The sequence below is a fragment of the Gorilla gorilla genome, chromosome 13, assembly GCF_029281585.2.
Source record: "Gorilla gorilla gorilla isolate KB3781 chromosome 13, NHGRI_mGorGor1-v2.1_pri, whole genome shotgun sequence".
Taxonomy (NCBI): Eukaryota; Metazoa; Chordata; class Mammalia; order Primates; family Hominidae; genus Gorilla; species Gorilla gorilla.
The window spans coordinates 48,856,030-48,879,391 of NC_073237.2; the positions used below are offsets into that span (position 1 = coordinate 48,856,030).

The following is a 23,362-nucleotide window of genomic DNA, read 5'->3' on the forward strand; positions in this document are numbered from 1 at the left end:
GGCATGGGCAAGGACTTCATGTCTAAAACACCAAAAGCAATGGCAACAAAAGCCAAAATTGACAAATGGGATCTAATTAAACTAAAGAGCTCCTGCACAGCAAAAGAAACTACCATCAGAGTGAACAGGCAACCTACAGAATGGGAGAAAATTTTTGCAATCTACTCATCTGACAAAGGGCTAATATCCAGAATCTACAAAGAACTCAAACAAATTTACAAGAAAAAAACAAACAACCCCATCAACAAGTGGGCAAAGGATATGAACAGACACTTCTCAAAAGAAGACATTTCTGCAGCCAAAAGACACATGAAAAAATGCTCATCATCACTGGCCATCAGAGAAATGCAAATCAAAACCACAATGAGATACCTATCTCACACCAGTTAGAATGGCAATCATTAAAAAGTCAGGAAACAACAGGTGCTGGAGAGGATGTGGAGAAATAGGAACACTTTTACACTGTTGGTGGGACTGTAAACTAGCTCAATCATTGTGGAAGTTAGTGTGGCAATTCCTCAGGGATCTAGAACTAGAAATACCATTTGACCCAGCCATCCCATTACTGGGTATATACCAAAGGATTATAAATCATGTTGCTATAAAGACACATGCACACGTATGTTTATTGAGGCACTATTCACAATAGCAAAGACTTGGAACCAACCCAAATGTCCAACAATGATAGACTGGATTAAGAAAATGCAGCACATATACACCATGGAATACTATGCAGCCATAAAAAAGGATAAGTTCATGTCCTCTGTAGAGACATGGATGAAGCTGGAAACCATCATTCTCAGCAAACTATCGCAAGGAGAAGAAACCAAACACCGCATGTTCTCACTCATAGGTGGGAATTGAACAGTGAGAACACATGGACACTGGAAGGGGAACATCACACACCAGGGCCTGTTGTGGGGTCGGGGGAGCGGGGAGGGATAGCATTAGGATATATGCCTAATGTTAAATGACGAGTTAATGGGTGCAGCACACCAACATGGCACATGTATACATATGAAACAAACCTGCACGCTGTGCACATGTACCCTAAAACTTAAAGTATAATTTAAAAAAAATTAAGTGGCTTCTATTCTCTGCATATTTTTGGTCAACTTCTGTGTTACAAAGTTGTTTGTGAGACATAATTACTCCAAAATGTATTATATGTGGATATTTTTCATTCTTGTGAAAAATGCATATCTTTGACATCTATACAAAGGTTATTTCAATTTGTCATTCTGTGTCGAAAAAATACATAAAACACATTGTGTTATCACAAAATAACTAGAAGAAGTGCTGAAAATGTATTTGAAGTTTTAAGTTAGTTGATTCATGGGTTTTTTTCTTAAAGAGGATTACCTTCACAAATTTCCTTTAAAACACACAATAACACACTAGTTTGAGTTTCTCCTACCTCTCCTTCAAAATAAATACACATAATCTCCTGAAAAAATGCAAAGTACACTGGAGTGAGAATCCAGAGACCTGCAGCCTTTTCCCAGATTAATCATTCAGTCTATAACCTAAGTCGGTAACTTCCAAATCTCCATCTGCTCATGTATAAAGGGGATTAGATGTAATCAGTAATTTTCAAATTGGACTATAGAAGCCTCGGGGATTCTGCATATTTCAGGGGTGGAGGAATAGAGGATAATTAAGAATTTGTACTTCTTAAAAACAGTTCAAAAATTACTACACTATATGATTTGTAAGGATTCTTTAACATCCAGAATCCTATTATTCTATTTCTTTATCCTATTCAAAACAGCTATTAGTCTCAAATTTTAAATTGGAAAAATAAAATACCAAATATATATACATCCTTCTTAAAAATCATATAAGGTATGCAATGGAAATCACTGAACTCTAAACACTAATGGTATCTGTTGGTAACAGTTGCCCTATTGTCATGTAACAGCAAATGAAATGTGGCCTTCCAGAATCAAAACTAGAAATTATTTTCCCTTTGAGCGAGTCAGTTATCCCACTAATGTAATTTTGAATATCATAAGCATTAAAAATATATATTTAAGGAACTGAATTATTATTTTTTAAATACCTGTACTATAAATTGTAATTCTCTTCTTTCTGCTTCCCATTGTTCTTCTTGTAATCTAAACTCCTCCAATGCTGTCTCCCTGATATGAGACTCCATCTCATTCTTCTCCCGTTGATGTTTTTCCAACGCTTCCTTTATATAAATAAAATCTTGCTTTACTATTAGATCAATAAAAGTTATCTTCCTTCATCCCCAGTTTAAATGTACAAAGAGGCTCTCCTTACCTATAGATGTTAAAACTCATCATAATTCATGTTAAAATCATTAATAAAACTATAATTTGATCAACAGAATGTAGATCTGAGTAAGAAACCATGTTTATTTAAACAACAGATTATACCTTGTTTATATACGCATATATTTATCTATTACCTATATATAAGTATATATAAGCAACAGGCTGTATATACCTGTTTATTATATAGATATATTTGACCCAATTTTTCTGAAAAATGTTAACTTCCGAGGTTTGAACAAAATATCAATATATGATATCATATGATAGATATAAACAAAGTAGATTCCATTTAATATGGAAATCTCTACCTGTGATCAAAATGTTTGGATTATCCCTGATAACTTATATATAAATTTGACACGAGCAATGTATTTCCAAAAGGGAAAAAGGGGCAAAGAAAAGAATTCTGTGCAACAAATTAGGATAAGGAAACTCTAGAATGTTAAAAATTTGAAAAGCAAAAAAACAAGAAATTTAAGTATGGACTTTAATTTCTAGTTCTATAGATAAACAATACTTGAAAAAATGCATTTCCTTTTGGGTTTTCTGAGGTGTACTGCAAGATCTAATTTGGTTTAGTATCTTAAAAACATAAAATGCAATTTGCTGAGAAGCCCAATTTTCTAACTATAGGGTTTAAAATTAAGTTCCCATTAACAGAAGAAAAAGTCTATAGTTTACATGAGAGAGAAAGAAAGCCTCTCATGTACACATAATGGTAGCATGGATCTGTATAACAAATATTACCCTCCTAACTTATAGAAAGAAAGCTTTCACAAAGAGCCTTGAGGCTTTTTTTTCCCCCAAGGGCTAAATAGTGACTCAGATTCAACTCCAAACTGTCCCAAGGGTCTCTGTGCAGATTAGTGAAGGGGAACATCACACTCTGGGGACTGTTGTGGGGTGGGGGAGTGGGGAGGGATAGCATTAGGAGATATACCTAGTGCTAAATGATGAGTTAATGGATGCAGCACACCAGCATGGCACATGTATACATATGTAAATAACCTGCACATTGTGCACATGTACCCTAAAGCTTAAAGTATAATAATAATAAAAATAAAAATAAAAACAAAAAAAGCCAATAGCCTAAAATCAAACCACAATTCTCCTAAGTAGCTAATTGAGATCAGATCAAAATCTTCTACCTTCAGGTGCAAGCTGACTGGCTGAAGAAATACTGCCACCATCATCCTCCTCTCCACATAACTCCAAAACATTTTATGTGGGGAAGGTTATACAGGCCCATCCAAGGACTTGTAATATCAACTACCACCGAAACCTCCCCCATTCACACACTAATGGAGCCCTTCTGCATGCCAGCTACTGTTCCAGGGTCTAAGAATACAGTAGTAAACAAAAGAAACAAACTATGACTACTGATGTGGAAGAAATCAAAAGTAAATTTGCTGACAATGACAACATCTGGGAACTACTGTGCGAAAACTTTTACAGTTTTTAAATGCTTTTGTGTAATTAATTTTTAGCAAAGACACATTTCCAGAATTCAAAAAAGCCATTTACACCAATGGTAAAGGTAGAACATTTTTATCACCATTTTTTTTTCTTTGTTTTGTTTTTTTGCTTTTTTGAGGGGAGACAGGGTCTCACTATATTGCTCAGGCTGGAGTACAGTGGCTATTCATAGGCCCAATCATGGTATACTGTGGCCTCAAACTCCTGGCCTCAAGTGATCCTCCCACCTCAACCTCCCTACTAGCTGGAACTACAGGCCTGCACCACCATACCTGGCTTTGTCATGTAATTTTTTTTTTTTTCATTTAAACTGTTACTTCAAAAAAATGGCAAATATAGACAACTCAAAATCTACCTTTTAAGTCACTGGCAACTTCAACCTTATATCACTTTTACTTTAGGGAGTAAAAAGGGAACAAAAAATGAGGGAATAAATAGCTCACAATTTTAGGAGAAGTTAAATATGTTACATATCATGTCTATACAGAACATGCTCTACATAGATAATGAAGCTCATATCACACATAAAAATATTTTTCTATATTTATTGTATATTCAGACCAAAATCCAGGGCCCATATTTCTAAAATTCCAAATGTTCATATTGCTAGACAAAAAGAGCTGTAGATTCTTACCTTCTTACAATATGCCCATATAAGTGCTTTGTTGGCTTTTAACATTTTGATTAGCGACTGCAAACCGTTTTTCACCCCAAAAAGTATACCTATTAATATACTCCAAAAGAGACCAGCAAATATGCCCCTAAAAAAGAAAAAATGGGAGGGAGGAAGGAAGGAGGAAGGAAAAAGGAAGGAAGGAAATCCAGGATAACTTCAAGTAATGTACAACACATCTCGGTGAATATTACATATCGGAAAATTCCTTTATAAAAACTATTTTACCTGTAGAGTTTTCTCTAGTCTGCTTTTTTCTTTCATAAGTAAATCATATTCTCGATTGCAATTTTGGATCATATTGTCTCTTTCCTCCAAATCATGTTCAAATCTTCTGCATTCTTCTTTCCATTTTTGCTGAGAAGTCTGAAATACTTTCTCAGTCTCATTTGTCTTTGCTTGAAGTTCTGAATTCTGTGCTATTAAGAACAGAATAATAGGTACATTTACAACCATGAATTAAATAACAAGGAGCCCCAAAACCTAGGCATTGGAGTTGACATCATTTACAGCATGATCTTAGGATAAAACATTTAACCTTTCCATTACAGTAAACTCTTGAAAACTTTTCCAGTCCGGTAAACTCTTGAAAAGCTCACAGTCTCTAAATCAATCTATTCTATAATTTTCAATCTCTTCTTCCCCTTCAGACAATGATGATTTTGCTATGAAACAGTGTGACATATTTCTGAAGGCATATCCAAGTTTAGGTGCACTTCTAGCACCAGCTGCAACTCTATTGGTTTTTGTCCTATTCAAGAAAACAAACCAGCTGAGTGTGGTGGTACACACCTGTAATCCCAGCTACTCTGGAGGCTGAGGCAGGAGGATCACTTGAGCCTAGGAGTTCAAGACCAGCCTGAGCAACATAGGGAGACCTCCTCTCAGATTTAAAAGAAAGAAAAAGAAAGAGAGAAAGAGAGAAAGAAAGAAAGAAAGAGAGAGAGAAAGAAAGAAAGAGAAAGAAAGAAAGAAAGAAAGAAGGAAGAAAAAAATCAATTTTTAAGACTGTGATATATAGGGCAAGTTTTTAAAAACAGTAGATTACAAATTTTTATATTTGACTATTGACAACAAACTAGTTGTAACACATCTTACACAAGGGTCACAAAGCTGAGGCTGGAAACCACTACCCCAACCCTTAGAACTGTAGCTATTTACTTTGCCAGATTTAGGTGCAACTCACCTCCTACCCGATTACCTCAACAATAACCAACACCTATCAACACACTAACACTGCTGCTCTGTTTCAGCACCTAGAAAAGAAGGAAATGCTTCCAGGTCTGGCTCCATCACCTGCCACTTATTAAAACCTCCCTGATTCTCTGATTCTCACTAGGAATAAGAATGTCCCTAGTTAAGTTTTTGTGAAGATAAAATGAGGAAATGTTTATAAAAAGACATGTTAAAAGATGCCACAGCTATATTAGCAGTATTTCTAAATTATATTTCTTTGCATTTTGAATCAATCATACATTCAAAACGTTCAAAATACAGAGGTATAAAAGGTACAAAAGGAAATACATTAAAAGTCCCCCTCCCATTCAGCTGCCATCTCCAGAAGACATTCTTCCATGGTCTCTCATCCAGCATTGCAGGAAAGTAGTTTGAGGCCATTTTGACTCCTGATCCTTTGCATTTGACCTATTTTTCTTTTCTCGTGAAAGCTTTAGAATCTTCTCTGTCTTTATTTTTCTGAAATTTCATAATGCTATGCCTGCAGTAGGTCTACTTCTTTCCATAACGGTAAATATTCAATAGACCCCTTCAATCTGGTAATTCATGTCCTTTAGTTCTGAGATGTTATCTTGAGTTATTTTCATTGATGATTTATCATACATTTCTGTTTTCTCTCTTACGTCTTTCACTATTCCCTATTATTCAAATTGGTCCTCAAATTTTTTCATCTCTTCTCTCCTATTTTTCTGCCTCTGTCTTTTTAATTCTAATTTCTGGGAGGTTTCTTCCATCTTCATCTTCCAGTGCTTCTAGGGACATTTTTCATTTCTGCCTTCATATTTTTAATTTGTTAATTTTTTCAAGACAAACTGTATCCAACTTTATTAATTATGTTTTTCACAAACAATAATGGTATTGTAGGCAGGTATTTCAATTAACAGTATACAACTTTCAAACCCCCTTCTTCAAAGGACTACCAAAATCAGAAAGCCACTATAAACCCAATGAAGTCCTCATTTGATGTTCTCAACAGGGAGTTTAGAGTGGGGGTTGACATTTCACATTAACATGTTGTTTAATAACTTTTCACAAGCAGACTCTGACTTTTAGGAAGTGAAATGAAAATGGCAGGATTTATCTAAAGATCTACAATCTAGAAACAGAAGGGCTGCTATTTTGAGGAGTGCCATCTCAGTGGTGTCATTGGAAAGTCCAGATTGCCTGATACACTGGCAACCAACTACCGGGAGTCAATCCCAAGAGATGTCTGGGCTTAAGGGAGTTAAGTCTATGCTGAGGGTGGAAGGGAGAAGAGGACATAAAAACAAATTTGTTTTTCCACACCACAAGGTGTTTGTGCCAAGGTGGCTATGTGTGTCAGTATCAGGGAATCTCTCCTCCTGGAAGCCAAGAAGAAGTCTCTCAAAACTAGAAGGGAAAGGTGTTTTCCCCCCATCAATCCACTTCAGAGACATTCTAGTAGTAACACATGTCCCTTCCTCAAAAAACAACGACGTTTTCTGTGGGGCAACAACATAGCTCTAAAAAAAAAACACGGCTGGGTGCGGTGGCTCACGCCTGTAATCCAAGCACTTTGGGAGGCCGAGGCGGGCGGATCACAAGGTCAGGACATCAAGACCATCCTGGCTAACATGGTGAAACCCCGTCTCTACCAAAAAAAAAAATACAAAAAATTAGCCGGGCGTGGTGGCGGGTGCCTGTAGTCCCAGCTACTCAGGAGGCTGAGGCAAGAGAATGACGTGAACCCGGGAGGTGGAGCTTGCAGTGAGCCGAGGTCGTGCCACTGCACTTCAGCCTGGGTGACAGAGTGAGACTCCGTCTCATAAAAAAAAAAAAGTCTGCATTTTCATAAAACTTGGTTGAAAAATATTTCAAACTGTATAGTCACCAAAAGTGCACAGTTATCAAAAATGCACACATTTCACTTGGCGTCTCCAGTACCCTGAGCTTCCTGTGCCTGGTCTGTTTTGGCATCTCCATTTCCTGCAGGATTCTTCCCCTCCTTGTAAGCATCAGCTTTTCCCTTTGGGTACCTTTTCTCCCTTCTTTGCAGGGGCAAAGAAGGCTTTTTGGGCTTGCGCTCTGGCTTTGAAGGAGCAGGTTTAGCAGACAACCTTGCAGATCTTCTCTGTAGCTTGGCTTTATCTCCTGTAGCATCCCCTTCAGGCTTTCTCTTGGGCATGGTGGTAATGCTGCTAAGACGTAGCACCAGATGCAGGGATGCAATGGCGTGTGGGCTTTGGTCAGTCCGGGGGTCCTTCTTGCCTCTTCTTCCCACTGCTTCCATATTTTTAATTTCTTTGAGACAGAGTCTCACTCCGTCACCCAGGCTGGAGTACAGTGGCGCAATCTCGGCTCACTGCAACCTCTGCCGCCCAGGTTCAAGTGATTCTCCTGCCTCAGCCTCCCGAGTAGCTGGGATTACAGGCACTTGCCACCACGCCTGGCTAATTTTTGTATTTTTAGTAGAGACAGGGTTTCACCATATCAGTCAGGCTGGTCTTGAATTTCTGACCTCGTGATCCACCCGCCTCGGCCTCCCAAAGTGTTGGGATTACAGGCGTGAGCCACCGTGCCTGGCCTCATATTTTTAATTTCTAATAGATTTCATCTTTTATAACACCTGGTTCTTACTTCATAGATGAAATATATTCTTTCAGATCTGAGGAAATTAATGCTACTTCTTTTAAATGTTCTCCCTGCAGAGCCTCTGTTTCTTCTAAGTTGATTTCTTCTCTCCATTTTAGAGGGTTTCCTCATATATCTGGTAACTCTTGGTTGTCTACTCTCACTAAAAGTTAGAAACTATAAATGTAATACAGTTTATACACTAATATACCCACCACCTAGAATCTGAGCTTCAAGGTGGACGTTAACAACTTTAGTCTTCACTGGAGAAGGATCTGGATGGCTCATTTATTGGGAAACCTCCAACATCAGTATCATTAGGTTCTTCCTCCTGGCTTTGTATTAGTCTGTTTTTTTTGGATAAAGACATACCTGAGACTGGGCAATTTACAAAAGAAAGAGGTTTATTGGACTTACAGTTTCACATGGCTGGGGAAGCCTCACAATCATGGCGGAAGGCAAGGAGAAGCAAGTCATATCTTACATGCATGGCAGCAGGCAAAAGGAGAGCTTGTGTAGAGAAACTCCCATTTTTAAAACCATCAGATCTCGTGAGACCCATATCACAAGAACAGCATGGGAAAGACCCACCCCAATGATGCAATCATCTCCCACTGGGTCCCTCCCGTAACACATGGGAATTATGACAGCTACAAGATGAGATTTGGGAGGGGACACAGAGCCAAACTATATCAGCTTGGTCAGGTGATACACAAAAGAGTCCTCCCACATCCGGCATAGAGTGTAGAAATCCAGGTGTTAGCTTTTGGGTAAATCAATATATAAAGGAAGCTGGGGGCTGAGCATGGTGGCTCACACGTGTAATCCCAGCATTTTGGGAGGCTAAGCTCGGAGGATTGATTGTGGCCAAGGGTTTGACACCAGCCTGGTCAACATGGCAAGACCTAGTCTCTACAAAAAAAAATTTTTTTTAATTACTCAGGTGTGGTGGCATACACCTATAGTCCTAGCTACTCAGGAGGCTGAGGTGGGAGGATGGCTTAAGCCCAGGAGTTCAAGGCTGCACTGAGCTATGACCACACCACTGCCCTCCAGCCGGGGCAACAAAGTGATACTCTGTCTCTAAAAGTAATAATAATAATTAATTAATTAATTAAAGGGAAGCTGGAAGGAATGGCTCCTCAATATTCAGCATTCAGAATCTTCCTGGTTTTGCCAGTCAAAAGACTCTATTTCGCCATCTCCAGGGATTAAACCTCCTGACTTCCACTAGCAATTCTTAAGTAATCCCAGAGTAGCATGCTCTTGGAAGGAAATCTAAGGACCTATCTGCCTCTCAAACAGCTTTCATCTAACCCTCCTTATTTTACTCACTACTGCTACTCCCATACATAATTCCAATGGTGTCTGGTGCTTCCAGTTTATAAGCCTTTTGACTAAGAATTTCTCTTTCGGTTTTCCCCACTCCTGACTTAGGATTTTAACGTCTCTCTAACTCAGTTATTCCTCATCCATTTGCTTTCCAGCTTCCAAAATTTTCTCTCTTGTCACACCCCCTGTTCTCTCCATTGTTATGGGATTATCTCATAACTGCATTAGGCTTTTTACACTACCCTCAACATTTCACTATAAAAATTTTAAAAACACAGAAAGTTGAAAGTATTGTGCAGTGAACATCCATATATCTACAACCTGGACTCTAGGATTGTTAACATTTTGCCATATTTGCTTTATCAGATATTCATCCATCCTTCAATGCATGCATTCATTTATCCACCCAGCAGTCCATCATACATTTTATGCATTTCAAAACAAGTTGCAAACATCAGGACATTTCACTCCTAAATAGTTCAGCATGTATATCATTAATTAGAATGTAATATAGTTTTTTTTTACAGATAAAATGTACATCTAGTAGAATGCACAAATCTTTAGTGTACTGTTCAAGGAGTTTTTTGTTTTGTTTTTTTGAGACAGGGTCTCACTCTGTCATCCAGGCTAGAGTGCAGTGGTACGATTTCAGCTCACTGCAACTTCTGTCTCCTGGGTTCAAGTGAACCTTCTGCCTCAGCCTCCTGAGTAGCTGAAATTACAGGCATGCACCACCATGCCTGGCTAGTTTTTGTTTTTAGTAGAGACAGGGTTTCACTATGTTGGTCAGGATGGTCTTGAATTCCTGGGTTCAAGCGATCCACCTGCCTCCACCTCCCAAAGTGCTGGGATTACAGGTGTGAGCCAATGTTCAAAGAGATTTTATGAATAAATACATTCATGTAACCCAAACACCTATCAAAATACAGAACATTTCCTTCAACCCAAAAAGCACCCTCATACTCTTTCCCAGTCAAATCCACTGCCAACCCACCCTGCAGAGGCCATCACTGTTTAGATTCTTTTTTCACCAATGATTAGTTTTTCCTTTCCTAGAACTTTATGTTAATGGAACCACACAGGATGTCCTCTTGAGTGTAAAGTTTCTCTCACTAAGCATGTTTTGGAGATTCATTCATGTTAACTGCATACGTTAGTGGTTGGTTCCTTCTTATTGCTGAGTAGCATTTCATTATATAACACAAATTGTTTCTTCATTCTCTTCTTAATGAATGTCTTTTTCCCCAACTTTGGACCACCATGAATGGAGTTGCTATGAAATTCTTTTACAAGTCTTTTTTGGACAAAAGTTTTTCTTTCTCATGGGGAAATAATAAAGAGTGAAACCGCTGGCTCATAAGATAAACCCATGTTTATTTTAAAACAAACTGCCAGGTTTTTTTCCAAAGTGGCTGTATCATTTTACACTCCCATTAACAAAAAATATGAGTCCCTGTTGCTCTATATCCTCACCAATATTTGGTATTGACAATCTTTTCAATTAGACCCATCTGATAGGTGTTTAATAACATCTACTACGGTTTTCATTTGCATTTCCCTGACAATAAGTGAGGTTACGCATTTTTCCTGTGATTAATAGTCATCTATCTTACTCTGTAGAATGTCTGTTGAAATTGTTTGACTCTGAGCAAGTAATTTCCCGTCTTTCCAGGACTTCACTTTCCTCATAGTTAAATGAAAGTCATGAACTTTCATATCTAGTGCCTTCCAATTCTTATATTCCTAAATTCCAGGTAGTGGTATAACTATTATTAAACACCAAAGGTAATTACTGGGGCTCAGAACACAATACCCCCAATTATGGTGCCTTGGTATGCTGAATATTTTTCACTTGCAGAAGACAGGAGGGCCTCAGAAGGAAGGTTACTCTGACTTCCTGTCTTCTACCCTTCTTTCTCCCCAAAGCAAGACATAAAATCTAGAAAGGTCGCCTCTCTGACCTACTACCTCTGAAAGTAGGTCATGGGGCCCTCAGGTGATCTATCACCTGGAAGAAAGAAATGCTACTGAACAAACAGGCTTGCTGGGTTTCCCACTCAGTTTATTACATTGGAACATATACTTTTGTCCAGTCATATTTCTCCACAACTATCCACTTCTTTCATCAGACTTAACACAAAAATACGGTTTTCCCTGGTTCTTTGCGTCTTCATATCTGGAGGCTCCCATGTCATCTAAAACTTTGTTAAATAAATTTGTTACGCTTTTCTCTTGTTAACCTGTGTTTTGTTATAGGGTTGTCAGTTGTAAACCTTGCATGGGTGAGTAAAAGATACTACTTTTTCTTCTCTACATAATCAAAAATACTTCTGACCAATGTCAATAACCCCAGACAGCTGAGCAAAACTAAGGATCTTAACAGTTACAAAATTATACCTTAACATGCTGGGCACGGTGGCTCACGCCTGTAATCCCAGCACTTTGGGAGGCCGAGGCAGGTGGATCACAAGGTCAGGAGTTCAAGATCCGCCTGGCCAAGATGGTGAAACCCCGTCTCTACTAAAAATACAAGAAAACTAGCCGGGCATGGTGGTGGGCGCCTGTAATCCCAGCCACTCGGGAGGCTGAGGCAGAGAATTGCTTGAACCCGGGAGGCAGAGGTTGCAGTGAGCCGAGATCGCACCACTGCACTCCAGCCTGGGTGAAAGAGGGAGACTCCATCTCAAAAAAGAAAAAAAGAAACTTATATCTTAACATTTCTTTAGCCCCATGAAGTTAACAAAACACTTTTTTTTTTCAATCAAGGACAATTTTTTTCACATTTTATTTTTTATTTCAAAACAGATGGTGTTCGGTTGCAGGCAAAAGTTCATTAGTAGTGATTTCTGAGATTCTGGTGCACTCATCACCCAAGCAGTGTATGCTGTAACCAACGTGTAGTCTTTTATCCCTCACCCCCATCCCGTCCTTTCCACAGAGTCCCCAAAGTCCATTATATCACTCTTATGCCTTTGCATACTCATAGCTTAGCTCCCACTTATAAGTGGTTTTCTATTCCTGAGTTACTTCACTTAGAATAATGGCCTCCAACTCCATCCAGATTGCTGCATATGCCACTATTTCATTCTTTTTATGGCTCAGTAGTATTCCTTGGTGTATATATAGCACATTTTCTTTTTTTTTTTTTTTTTTTTTTGAGATGGAGTCTCGCTGTCACCAGACTGGACTGCAGTGGTGCGATCTTGGCTCACTGCAACCTCTGCCTCCCAGGTTCAAGCTATTCTGCCTCAGCCTCCCAAGTAGCTGGGACTACAGGCGTGCGCCACCACACCCAGCTAATTTTTGTATTTTTAGTAGAGATGGGGTTCCACCACCTTGGCCAGGATGGTCTCAATCTCTTGACCTGGTAATCTGCCCTCCTCAGCCTCCCAAAGTGCTGGGATTACAGGCGTGAGCCACTGCGCCCAGCCTATACCACATTTTCTTTATCCACTCATTGGTTGATGGGGCTTCTAGGCTGGTTCCATATTTTTGCAATTGTGAATTGTGCTGCTGTAAACCTGCGTGTGCATGTGTCTTTTTCATATAATGACTTCTTTTCCTCTGGGAAGATACCCAGTAGTGGGAATGCTGGATCAAATGGTAGTTCTACTTTTGGTTCTTTTTTTTTTTTTTTTAATACTTTAAGTTCTGAGATACATGTGCAGAATGTGCAGGTTTGTTACATAGGTATACATGTGCCATGGTGGTTTACTGTACCCATCAACCCATCATCTACATTAAGTATTTCTCCTGATGCTATCCCTCCCCCAGCCCCCCACCTCCTGCTAGGCCCCAGTGTGTGATGTTCCCCTCCCTGTGTCCATGTGTTCTCATTGTTCAACTCCCATTTATGAGTGAGAACATGCGCTGTTTGGTTTTCTGTTCTTGTGTTAGTTTGTGGAGAATGATGGTTTCCAGCTTCATCCATGTCCCTGCAAAGGACATGAACTCATCCTTTTTTATGGCTGCATAGTATTCCATGGTGTATATATGTGCCATATTTTCTTTATCCAATCTATCATTGATGGCCATTTGGGTCGGTTCCAAGTCTTTGCTATTGTGAACAGTGCCACAATAAACATACGTGTGCATGTGTCTTTATAGCAGCATGATTTATAATCCTTTGGGTATATACCCAGCAATGGGATGGCTGGGTCAAATGGTATTTCTAGTTCTAGATCCTTGAGGAATCGCCACACTGTCTTCCACGACAGTTTAACTAATTTACACTCCCACCAGCAGTGTAAAAGCATTCCTGTTTCTCCACATCCTCTCCAGCATCTGTTGTTTCCTGACATTTTAATGATCGCCATTCTAACTGGTGTGAGATGACAACTCATTGTGGTTTTGATTTACATTTCTCTAATGACCAGTGATGATGACCATTTTTTCATATGTTTGTTGGTTGCATAAATGTCTTCTTTTGAGAAGTGTCTGTTCATATCCTTTGCCCACTTTCTGATGAGATTTTTTTTTCTTGTAAATTTGTTTAAGTTCTTTGTAGATTCTGGATATTAGCCCTTTGTCAGATGGATAGACTGCAAAAGTTTTCTCCCATTCTGTAGGTTCCCTGTTCACTCTGATGATAGTTTCTTTTACTGTGCAGAAGCTCTTTAGTTTAATTAGATCCCATTTGTCTATTTTGGCTTTTGTTGCCATTGCTTTTGGTGTTTTAGTCATAAAGTCCTTGCCCATGCCTATGTCCTGAATGGTATTGCCTAGGTTTTCTACTAGGGTTTTTATGGCTTTAGGTCTTACGTTTAAGTCTTTAATCCATCTTGAGTTAATTTTTGTGTAAGGTGTAAGGAAGGGTTCCAGTTTCAGCTTTCTGCATATGGCTAGCCAGTTTTCCCAACACCATTTATTAACTAGGGAATCCTTTCCCCATTGCTTGTTTTTGTCAGGTTTGTCAAAGATCACATGGTTGTAGATGTCTGGTGTTATTTCTGAGGGCTCTGTTCTGTTCCATTGGTCTATATATCTGTTTTGGTATCAGTACCATGTTGTTTTGGTTACTGTATTCTTGTAGTATAGTTCGAAGTCAGGTAGCGTGATACCTCCAGCTTTGTTCTTTTTGCTTAGGATTGTCTTGGCAATGCGGGCTCTTTTTTGGTTCCATATGAACTTTAAAGTAGCTTTTTCCAGTTCTGTGAAGAAAGCCAATGGTAGCTTGATGGGGACAGCATTCAATCTATAAATTACTTTGGGCAGTATGGCCATTTTCACAATACTGATTCTTCCTATCCACGAGCGTGAAATATTTTTCCATTTGTTTGTGTCCTCTCTTATTTCCTTGAGCAGTGGTTTGTAGTTCTCCTTGAAAAGGTCCTTCACATCCCTTGTAAGTTGATTCCTAGGTATTTTATTCTGTTTGTAGCAATTGTGAATGGGAGTTCACTCATGATTTGGCTCTCTGTTTGTCTGTTATTGGTGTATAGGAATGCTTGCAATTTTTGCACACTGATTTTGTATCCTGAGGCTTTGCTGAAGTTGCTTATCAGCTTAAGGAGATTTTGGGCTGAGACGATGGGGTTTTCTAAATATACAATCATGTCATCTGCAAACAGAGACAATGTGACTTCCTCTTTTCCTTTTTGAATACCCTTTATTTCTTTCTCTTGCCTGATTGCCCTGGCCAGAACTTCCAATACTATGTTGACTAGGAGTGGTGAGAGAGGGCATCCTTGTCTTGTGCCGGTTTTCAAAGGGAATGCTTACAGTTTTAGTTCTTTAAGGAATCTCCATACTATTGTCCATAGTGATTGTACTAGTTTACATTCCCACCAGCAGTGTAAAAGTGTTCCCTTTTTACCACATCCATGCAACATCTGTTATTTTTTTATTTTTAAATTATGGCCATTCTTGCAGGAGTAAGGTGGTATCTCATTGCACTTTTGACTTGCATGTCCCTGATAATTAGTGATATTGAACATTTTTTCATATGTTTTTTGGCCATTTGTATATCTTCTTTTGAGAATTGTCTATACATGTCCTTTGCCCAGTTTTTGACAGGATTATTTGTTTTTTTCTTGCTGATTTGAGTTCCTCGTAGATTCTGGATATTACTCCTTTGTCAGATGCATAGTTTGTGAATATTTTCTCCCAGTCTGTGTTGTCTGTTTACTCTGCTGACTATTCTTTTGCTGTGCAAAAGCTTTTTAGTTTAATTAGTTTTTTAGTTTAATTTTAGTTTAAAGATCTATTTATCTTTGTTTTTGTTGCATTTGCTTTTGGGATCTTGGTCATGAACTCTTTGCCTAAGCCAATGTCTAGAATAGTTTTTCCAATGTTATCTTCTAGAATTTTTATGGTTTCAGGACTTAGACTTAAGTCTTTGATCTTGAATTGATTTTTATATAAGGTGAGAGATAAAGATCCAGCTTCACTCTTCTACATGTGGCTTGCCAAGTATCCCAGCACTACTGGTGAATAGGGTGTCCTTTCCCCACTTTATGTTTTTGTTTGCTTTGTCAAAGATCAGTTGGCTGTAAGTATTTGTCTTTATTTCTGGGTACTCTATTCTGTTCCATTAGTCTCCATGCCTATTTTTATACCAGTACCATGTAGAACCAGGACCTAAATCTAAATCTGAATTCACATTCAGTGTTCTCTTAATTAAAACCTGCTGTGTACAAGAATGTTCATAGCAACATTATTAATAATCAAAAATTGGACACTACTCAAATGCCCATCAATAATAAATGGATAAATATAAGTGTGGAATGTTTACACAATACTACACATCAATACAATGCTCTCATACAATATGCATGAATTTCAAAAACATAATGTTGGAGGAAAGAAGCCAGAAACAAAAGAATATATACTTTATGATTCCATTCATATAAAGTACAAAAAAGTGGCAAAATTAATCTACACTATTAAAAACCAGTATAGTAGTTATCCATGTAGAAGGGCTTTTGATCATTTTCTGGTCCCTCATCTGGGTGCTTGTTATGAGTGATATTGCTATCTAGGCACATTTATTTTTATATATTATATGTAAATAGAAAGGCTTTATTTAAGTCCAAGGGCTATATAACACATAGCTTTTGAAGATTAAATCCAGTGACTTTTTCTTTTCCAGGCACCACACTCTAGCCCAGTGATTTCTAAACCTGGCAAAATCAATGAAAGAGGCAGTGCTTCTTGAACATATAGATTCTCAAGCTACAGATTTGGATTCATATTATATGTGATGGGGAGCCTGGAGTATATGTTTAAGACAAACAAAAATCCCTTTGTGATTCTGTTGATTATTCATGGAAGAAGTGCTTCTAAAAAGTGACTTAAGAGAATTTTGAACTCCTTTTTCCATATATGCACAGCATAAAAAAATTAATGTAAAGTAGATAAATGTTCACAAAATTGCCAGAAGACTTTTTATACATACCCAGCTAAGTCTGTACATCAAAAGTCAGTCAACGAATCAGAATCTTACCTCTGACCCTGTATGGGATGTACACACAACAGCGAGGATTGATATACAATCAGGTTACAACCCTAAACTTGGGAAGAAATAGAAACAGTCTTACCACAGAGTTTTTCTTGGATCCTATGTGCCTCAGCTAACCTTTCTTCAGCAGCCCGTCTTCCAAGACCAGCTTCCTTTCTAGCAATAGCTAGGTCATATTCCAGACTTTGTCGCAATGCTTCTCCCTTTTCAACCTCGGACCGTAGCTTGGCAATCTGGCTCTCATAGCTTGCCAGCTAAAAACAGATTCCTGATATCAACATGTGTCCAAAGATTATGAGATCATACAATCAAACATTTAAGTTTCTTAGAGAAACTTGTTTCCATAATATATACAAGGCAAAAATTTATAAATTTATATATTCTGAATCACTGGAAAGAAAGCACTACCTTACAAAATGACACCCATTATGTTTTTTATTTTAGAGAATCCACTAGAGGAAAAAAAAATCTTATAAGAACTTTTTATAAAATTAAAGATAAATTACATGCTTTAATCAGAAATAGTCACACCTTGGCCAGGCACGGTGGCTCACTCCTGTAATCCCAGCACTTTGGGAGGCCAAGGCAGGAGGATCACTTAAGCCCAGGAGTTCAAGACCAGCCTGGGCCACATGGGGAGACCCTGTCTTTATTATAATAATAATAATAATAATAATACAAAAATTAACCAGGCATGGTGGTGTGCGCCTGTAGTCTCAGCTACTCAGGAGGCTGAGATGGAAGGATTGCTTGAGCCTGGGAGGCAGAGGTTGCAGTGAGCAGAGACCATGCCACTGCACTCCATCCTGAAGGACAGAGCAAGACCGTCTAAAAAAAAAAAAGAAAGAGAAGAAAATATTCATACCTAAAAAACAAACAAACAAAAAAAAATGCATGATACATACTAAGCACTTAAAAATTCATTCTTTCCTCTCCTTCTATTCCCTAAATGAAACCAATAAACAAATTGCATCAAAGTATAGTTTAATAAATATTGTCTGTATTATTTCTCTTGATTATGATATCAGTGATCATAAAGTAATAAAAGTGCCAATTTTGCAGGGATTTAAATGAACGAATATCGAATTTGTGATCCTTCCAAAGTAGCATGACAGAAGGTCAGAGACAACTGCCTTCTCAATAGGCTTGATCAATGAGAGGCACACGTGGAATGACTGACAGCAGGAGACGTGAAGATGCCAAGTTATTTCTGCCTTTCTACATCTACCTTGAGCAGTTATCCCTCTCTTGTCTGTGGCTGCAAATCCTTATGGATAGTCCCTCCTTCCATGGGCCTTGCTTTGTCCAGTTCTAGCTCTAACCAACCTTGGGAATAGAAGCAGTTCTTAATGTTGGGTTGTCTTAATCTCCTCTAGTTGTCTTTTCCGCTTTTCTAGTACCTGTGTAACCAATACCCGCTATTAACGTCCCTTTGTTTTAAGACTTAGAATGGTTTCTGTTTTCCTAACTGAACACCCAGTAATATCGCTCTTGGTATCAGAAATTGTCTCAAGATGGGTTTATAATATTGGGTGGCTAATATATTTAAGCCTGAACACAGTGAAAGCCTCTTTGCAGGTAGAAATGGGATTCTAGTGATCTACAGCATACAGTGGGATCACAGTTCTTTAAATTATGGTGTGCAGTTGTTTAGGATGAAGTGCCAGTTGAAAACAAGCCTTCGGAAAATGAAGTAATGAACGCACTTAACTATGATGCCAGTATTGATTTACTACAAGGCCTGAGGGATAGAAAGGGTAAATCTCACTATACTAGAGAATTTACAAAAACAAATTGATAATCTCAGAGCTTTAGAATCTCAGTTCAAGACAGTCAGAAAAACCAGAGAGTTTTTATGGTGACTTTAAAGTAACTGCTTATTTAGTACAGCCCCAGGGCAGATAAGGTTATGAACAAACCTGAAAATCTAATTATGAGAAATGCAAAATTACAAGTTCAATGAAGAGTTTCACCAAGTTTCTTCTGTTAAGATGCTATCAGCTGGATATTAAGTAGGAAGAACATAGGATGAGGACTTTCAGAATTAAACAAACCTAAAAGCTATGAACTCTCAAATCCCCCCTGAACATTCCTTACCAAAAAAAAAAGCAGCCTCTCCTTTCTGACTGAGGTAACCAGCCTTTCCTTGCTGAAAGATTTAGTAATGACCACACCTGAAGCAGCAGCCTTGCAGGAGGATTTGCAAGAGCCACCTACACCGCTCTGTTCACCACAGATTGACTCAGATCTCAGTATGCTACAGAAGGAAAAATGCAGTCTGCTCCAGGAGGAAATAGCTTATATAGCAGAAGAACTGAAAGCTCTTGCTAATCTGGTATTCACAGGAACTTGGAGAACGTGTACAAGATCGATGTGGATTTCGTAAGTTAACTCTTAACAGTTTTGCTTGGATGGTTGACTGAAAATTGAATTCGACATTAGCCTACAAACATTTCATAAGGTCAAAATACTAGCACTTTCCTGGCATAATACAGACACTTAAGAACATGGGAGTGGTTTTGTGCAAACCAAGCCTCCCTTTTCCTTGACTACATCCTCTTCAAGGGCACGAAGTACATTACTTAAAATTAAAATGCTAGCCAGGTGCGGTGGCTCACTCCTGCAATCCCAGCACTTTGAGAGGCTGATGAGGGAGGGTTGCTTGAGGCTAGGAGTTTGAGACCAACCTGAGCAACACAGCAAGACCCCATGTCTACAAATAATAATAATAATAAATTAGCCAGGTGTGATGGCACACACCTACAGTCCTGGCTACTTGGGAAGCTGCAGCATAAAATCACTTGAGCCCAGGAGTTCCAGGCTGTAGGGAGCAATGATCACATCACTGCATGCAAGCCTGGACAACAGAGCAAGACCCTGTCTCTAAAAAAAGATTCAAAACAACAAATATATATATACATGTATACACACACACACACACACACACAATAACTGAAATATGATATATGATATGTAGCTATAATTTTTTTTTTTTTGAGACAGAGTCTCGCTCTGTTGCCGAAGCTGGAGTACAGTGGCATGATCTCGGCTCACTGCAACCTCTGCCTCCCAGGTTCAAGTGAGTCTCCCACCTCAGCCACCCAAGTAGCTGGGATTATAGGTGCGCACCACCATGCCCAGCTAATTTTTGCATTTTTAGTAGAGACAGGGTTTCGCCATGTTGGCCAGGCTGGTGTCAAACTCCTGACCTCAAGTGATTTGCCCACCTCAGCCTCCTAAAGTGCTGGGATTACAGGCGTGAGCCATGGCACCCATCCTGTAACTATAATTTCTAAAATGTCATATGTATCTGTGATTTCTATTGATGATACTCAAAAGTACTGCTAACACTACTATGACTTGTTAAAAGGAGGACTGGCTGGGTCAAGCCTTTCAGAACTGAAGGAAATGCTTAATATCAGTTAGAGGTTAATAAAAATAAAATTATAAGTTTTCCCCATCTATGTTCACAGATTCCCTGATTTCTCTGAGGACTCCAGCTTAAGAATCCCTGCTCTCAAGAGTACTGGCTGGGTCAGACAATATCTTCAGGCCATAAAGCCTACTGATTAGTCCTAAGTTTCCAGTATTTTTTGGCTAAAAGAAGTTATGTCAGCCGAGTACAGTGGCTCACACCTGTTATCCCAGCACTTTGGGAGGCCAAGGCGGGTGGATCACTTGAGCCCAGAAGTTCAAGACCAGCCTGGACAACATGGCAAAACCACACTTCTATAAAAATACAAAAAATTAGCCAAGCATGGTGGCACGTGTGTGCCTGTAGTCCCAGCTCCTCAGAAGGCTGATGTAGGAGTTCAGGAGTTCACTTGAGTCCAGGAGTTCGAGACCAGGCTGCAGTGAGCCAAGATCACACCATTGCACTCCAACCTGGGTGACAGAGCGAGACCATGTTTCAAAAAAAAAAAAAGTAGTTATGTCACTCTCCTTTACCCTCTCTCTTTCTAATTTATCTGGATTTTCTTGCTCTGTCATCACTATCTGGGCCAATGAGATATCTGAATAGCCTCACGGTCTTCTTGTCCTATTTTCCACAACAGTATTGTTACGCTCAAATGATTCTAAAAACCTTACAGTATTTTCCCATCCCAATCATCTACATCAATGCAATTCAGTCTCATCTGGAACGTATGAGTCTATAAGCAATTCTTCTCCCCGTACCCTCTGTCTACTAATAAATCCTTTCAACAGTAATCTATTATTTGAATACCTATCAAAGAAACCTGTAGCTCAGAAAAATGAATTAACTTGCCCAAGATCCCCCAACAATAAAACTCCTACAGAAGTCTTTAAAGATACTTTGTGCCAATCACCATGCATTTGTGTTCGCATTAGTAATACCTGATAAGGCAAATATGGCCTTAGTTTTTAAATCACTGCATTCCTCTCTGCCTTGCTTCCTGATGCGTACAGTTGGAGATTATATGGCTAAAAAATTTAACTACATAATACAAGTATGATCATCTAAAGAAATAATTGAAGGCCAGGCACAGTGGCTCACTGGTTTACACCTGTAATCCCAGCACTTTGGGAGGTCGAGACAGGTGGATCACTTGAGGTCAGGAGTTCGAGACCAGCCTGGCCAACATGGTAAAACCCCGTCTCCACTAAAAATATAAAAATTTGGCCAGGCGCGGTGGCTCACACCTATAATCCCAGTACTTTGGGAGGCCAAGGCAGGTGGATCACAAAGTCAGGAGTTTGAGACCAGCCTGGCCAAGATGGTGAAATCCCGCCTCTACTAAAAATACAAAAATTAGCCAGGCACAGTGGCAGGCACCTGTAATCCCAGCTACGCGGGAGGCTGAAGCAGGAGGAAAGCTTGAACCTGGGAGGCAGAGGTTGCAGTGAGCCAAGATAGCACCATTGTACTCCAGCCTGGACAACAGACTGAGTGAGACTCTGTCTCAAAAAAAAAAGAAAAAGAAAAAGAAAAAGAAAAGAAATAATTGAAGAAATAATAATTAGTAATATAAATCTGGAGTTGAACCAATTATAATTTCCTGTTTTAAGAAAACTGTATTCCTTCCCTAAGATAATTTCCTATCTCCTTAATGTGAACATATACTTCAAAACATTCCGATCAAATAAAAGAGAACAGTGTGTTCTGCTGAGAAATCTAATGACAACTATAAACATATTATGAAAGAATATATTTATTTTTATTTTATTTTTTGTAGATACAGGGTCTCACTCTGTTGCCCAGGCTGGTCTCGAACTCCTGGGCACAAGCAATCCTCCTGCCTTGGCCTCCCAAAGTGCTGGGATTACAGGCATGAGCCACCACACCTGGCTGTGAGAGAATTTATTTAATAGAGGAATGATTATCATCACACTAATACTCTCAAGTAAAATGTGCATTTGGTTTTAAAAAACAAGTTTTAGAGTTTATGAATAATTAGCATACATTTAACACATACCACTTTATATGGATTATTACAATGTAAATAGAAGCAATTACTTCAATTATCACTTAAAAATTACCTCAATTGGGCCAGGCACGGTGGTTCAGGCCTGTAATCCCAGCACTTTGGGAGGCCAAGGTGGGCAGATCACCTGAGGTGAGGAGTTCAAGACCAGCCTAGCCAACATGGTAAAACCCCATCTCTACTAAAAATACAAAAATTAGCCGGGCATGGTGGCACGTGCCTGTAGTCCCAGCTACTGGGGAGGCTGAGGCAAGTGATTCTCCAATCACTTGAACCTGGAGGCAGTGGTTGCGGTGAGCCGAGATCGCTCCACTGCACTCCAGCCTGGGTGACAGAGCGAGACTTCGTCTCAAAAAAAGAAAAATTATGATAATAATATTACCGCAATTGCTACTAAAAAAATACAAACAGAATGATTATGTATTCATCTCTTGTTATTTCAATCAGCAATACCACTGCTCCTTAGATATCCTGAAAAAAATCATCTTTTCATACTCTCCTCTGTTGCCCAGGCTGGAGTGCAGTGGCACGATCTCAGCTCACTGCAACCTTCCAGCTCCAGGGCTCAAGCGATTCTCCTGCCTCAGCCTCCCAAGTAGCTGAGATTACAGGTGTGCGCCACTACGCCCAGCTAATTTTTGTATTGTTAGTAGAAATGGGGTTTCACCATGTTGGCCAGGCTGATCTCGAACTCCTGACTTCAAGTGATCCACCCACCTTGGCCTCTCAAAGTGCTTGGATTATAGGCATAAGCCACCACACCTGGCCCTTTTCATACATTTATTCAATACACAACTACTGACGGCCTATTATGTGCCAGTAAACATAAGCAATATGGAGACAAAGTGTG

At 39.1% G+C, this 23,362-nt stretch overlaps 2 protein-coding genes across 5 annotated transcripts in view; both read right to left on the reverse strand.

The window, feature by feature from the left end:
• CCDC171 (coiled-coil domain containing 171) overlaps positions 1 to 23,362 on the reverse strand; it is a 422,806-nt gene that overhangs the window by 379,786 nt on the left and 19,658 nt on the right. For all 4 annotated transcript variants that reach the window (XM_031014903.3, XM_031014902.3, XM_055350793.2 and 1 more), the window contains exons 4-6: positions 17,148 to 17,322; positions 4,678 to 4,868; positions 2,063 to 2,194 (exon numbers count right to left, since the gene is read on the reverse strand). In XM_031014903.3, coding sequence (XP_030870763.3) covers positions 2,063 to 2,194; positions 4,678 to 4,868; positions 17,148 to 17,322 — 498 coding nt within the window. The remainder of the gene's footprint in view (positions 1 to 2,062; positions 2,195 to 4,677; positions 4,869 to 17,147; positions 17,323 to 23,362) is intronic.
• On the reverse strand, positions 7,571 to 7,831 carry LOC115935862 (non-histone chromosomal protein HMG-17-like). Its single transcript, XM_055350798.1, has one exon. The coding sequence runs from the start codon at positions 7,829 to 7,831 to the stop codon at positions 7,571 to 7,573; it is 261 nt and encodes an 86-aa protein (XP_055206773.1).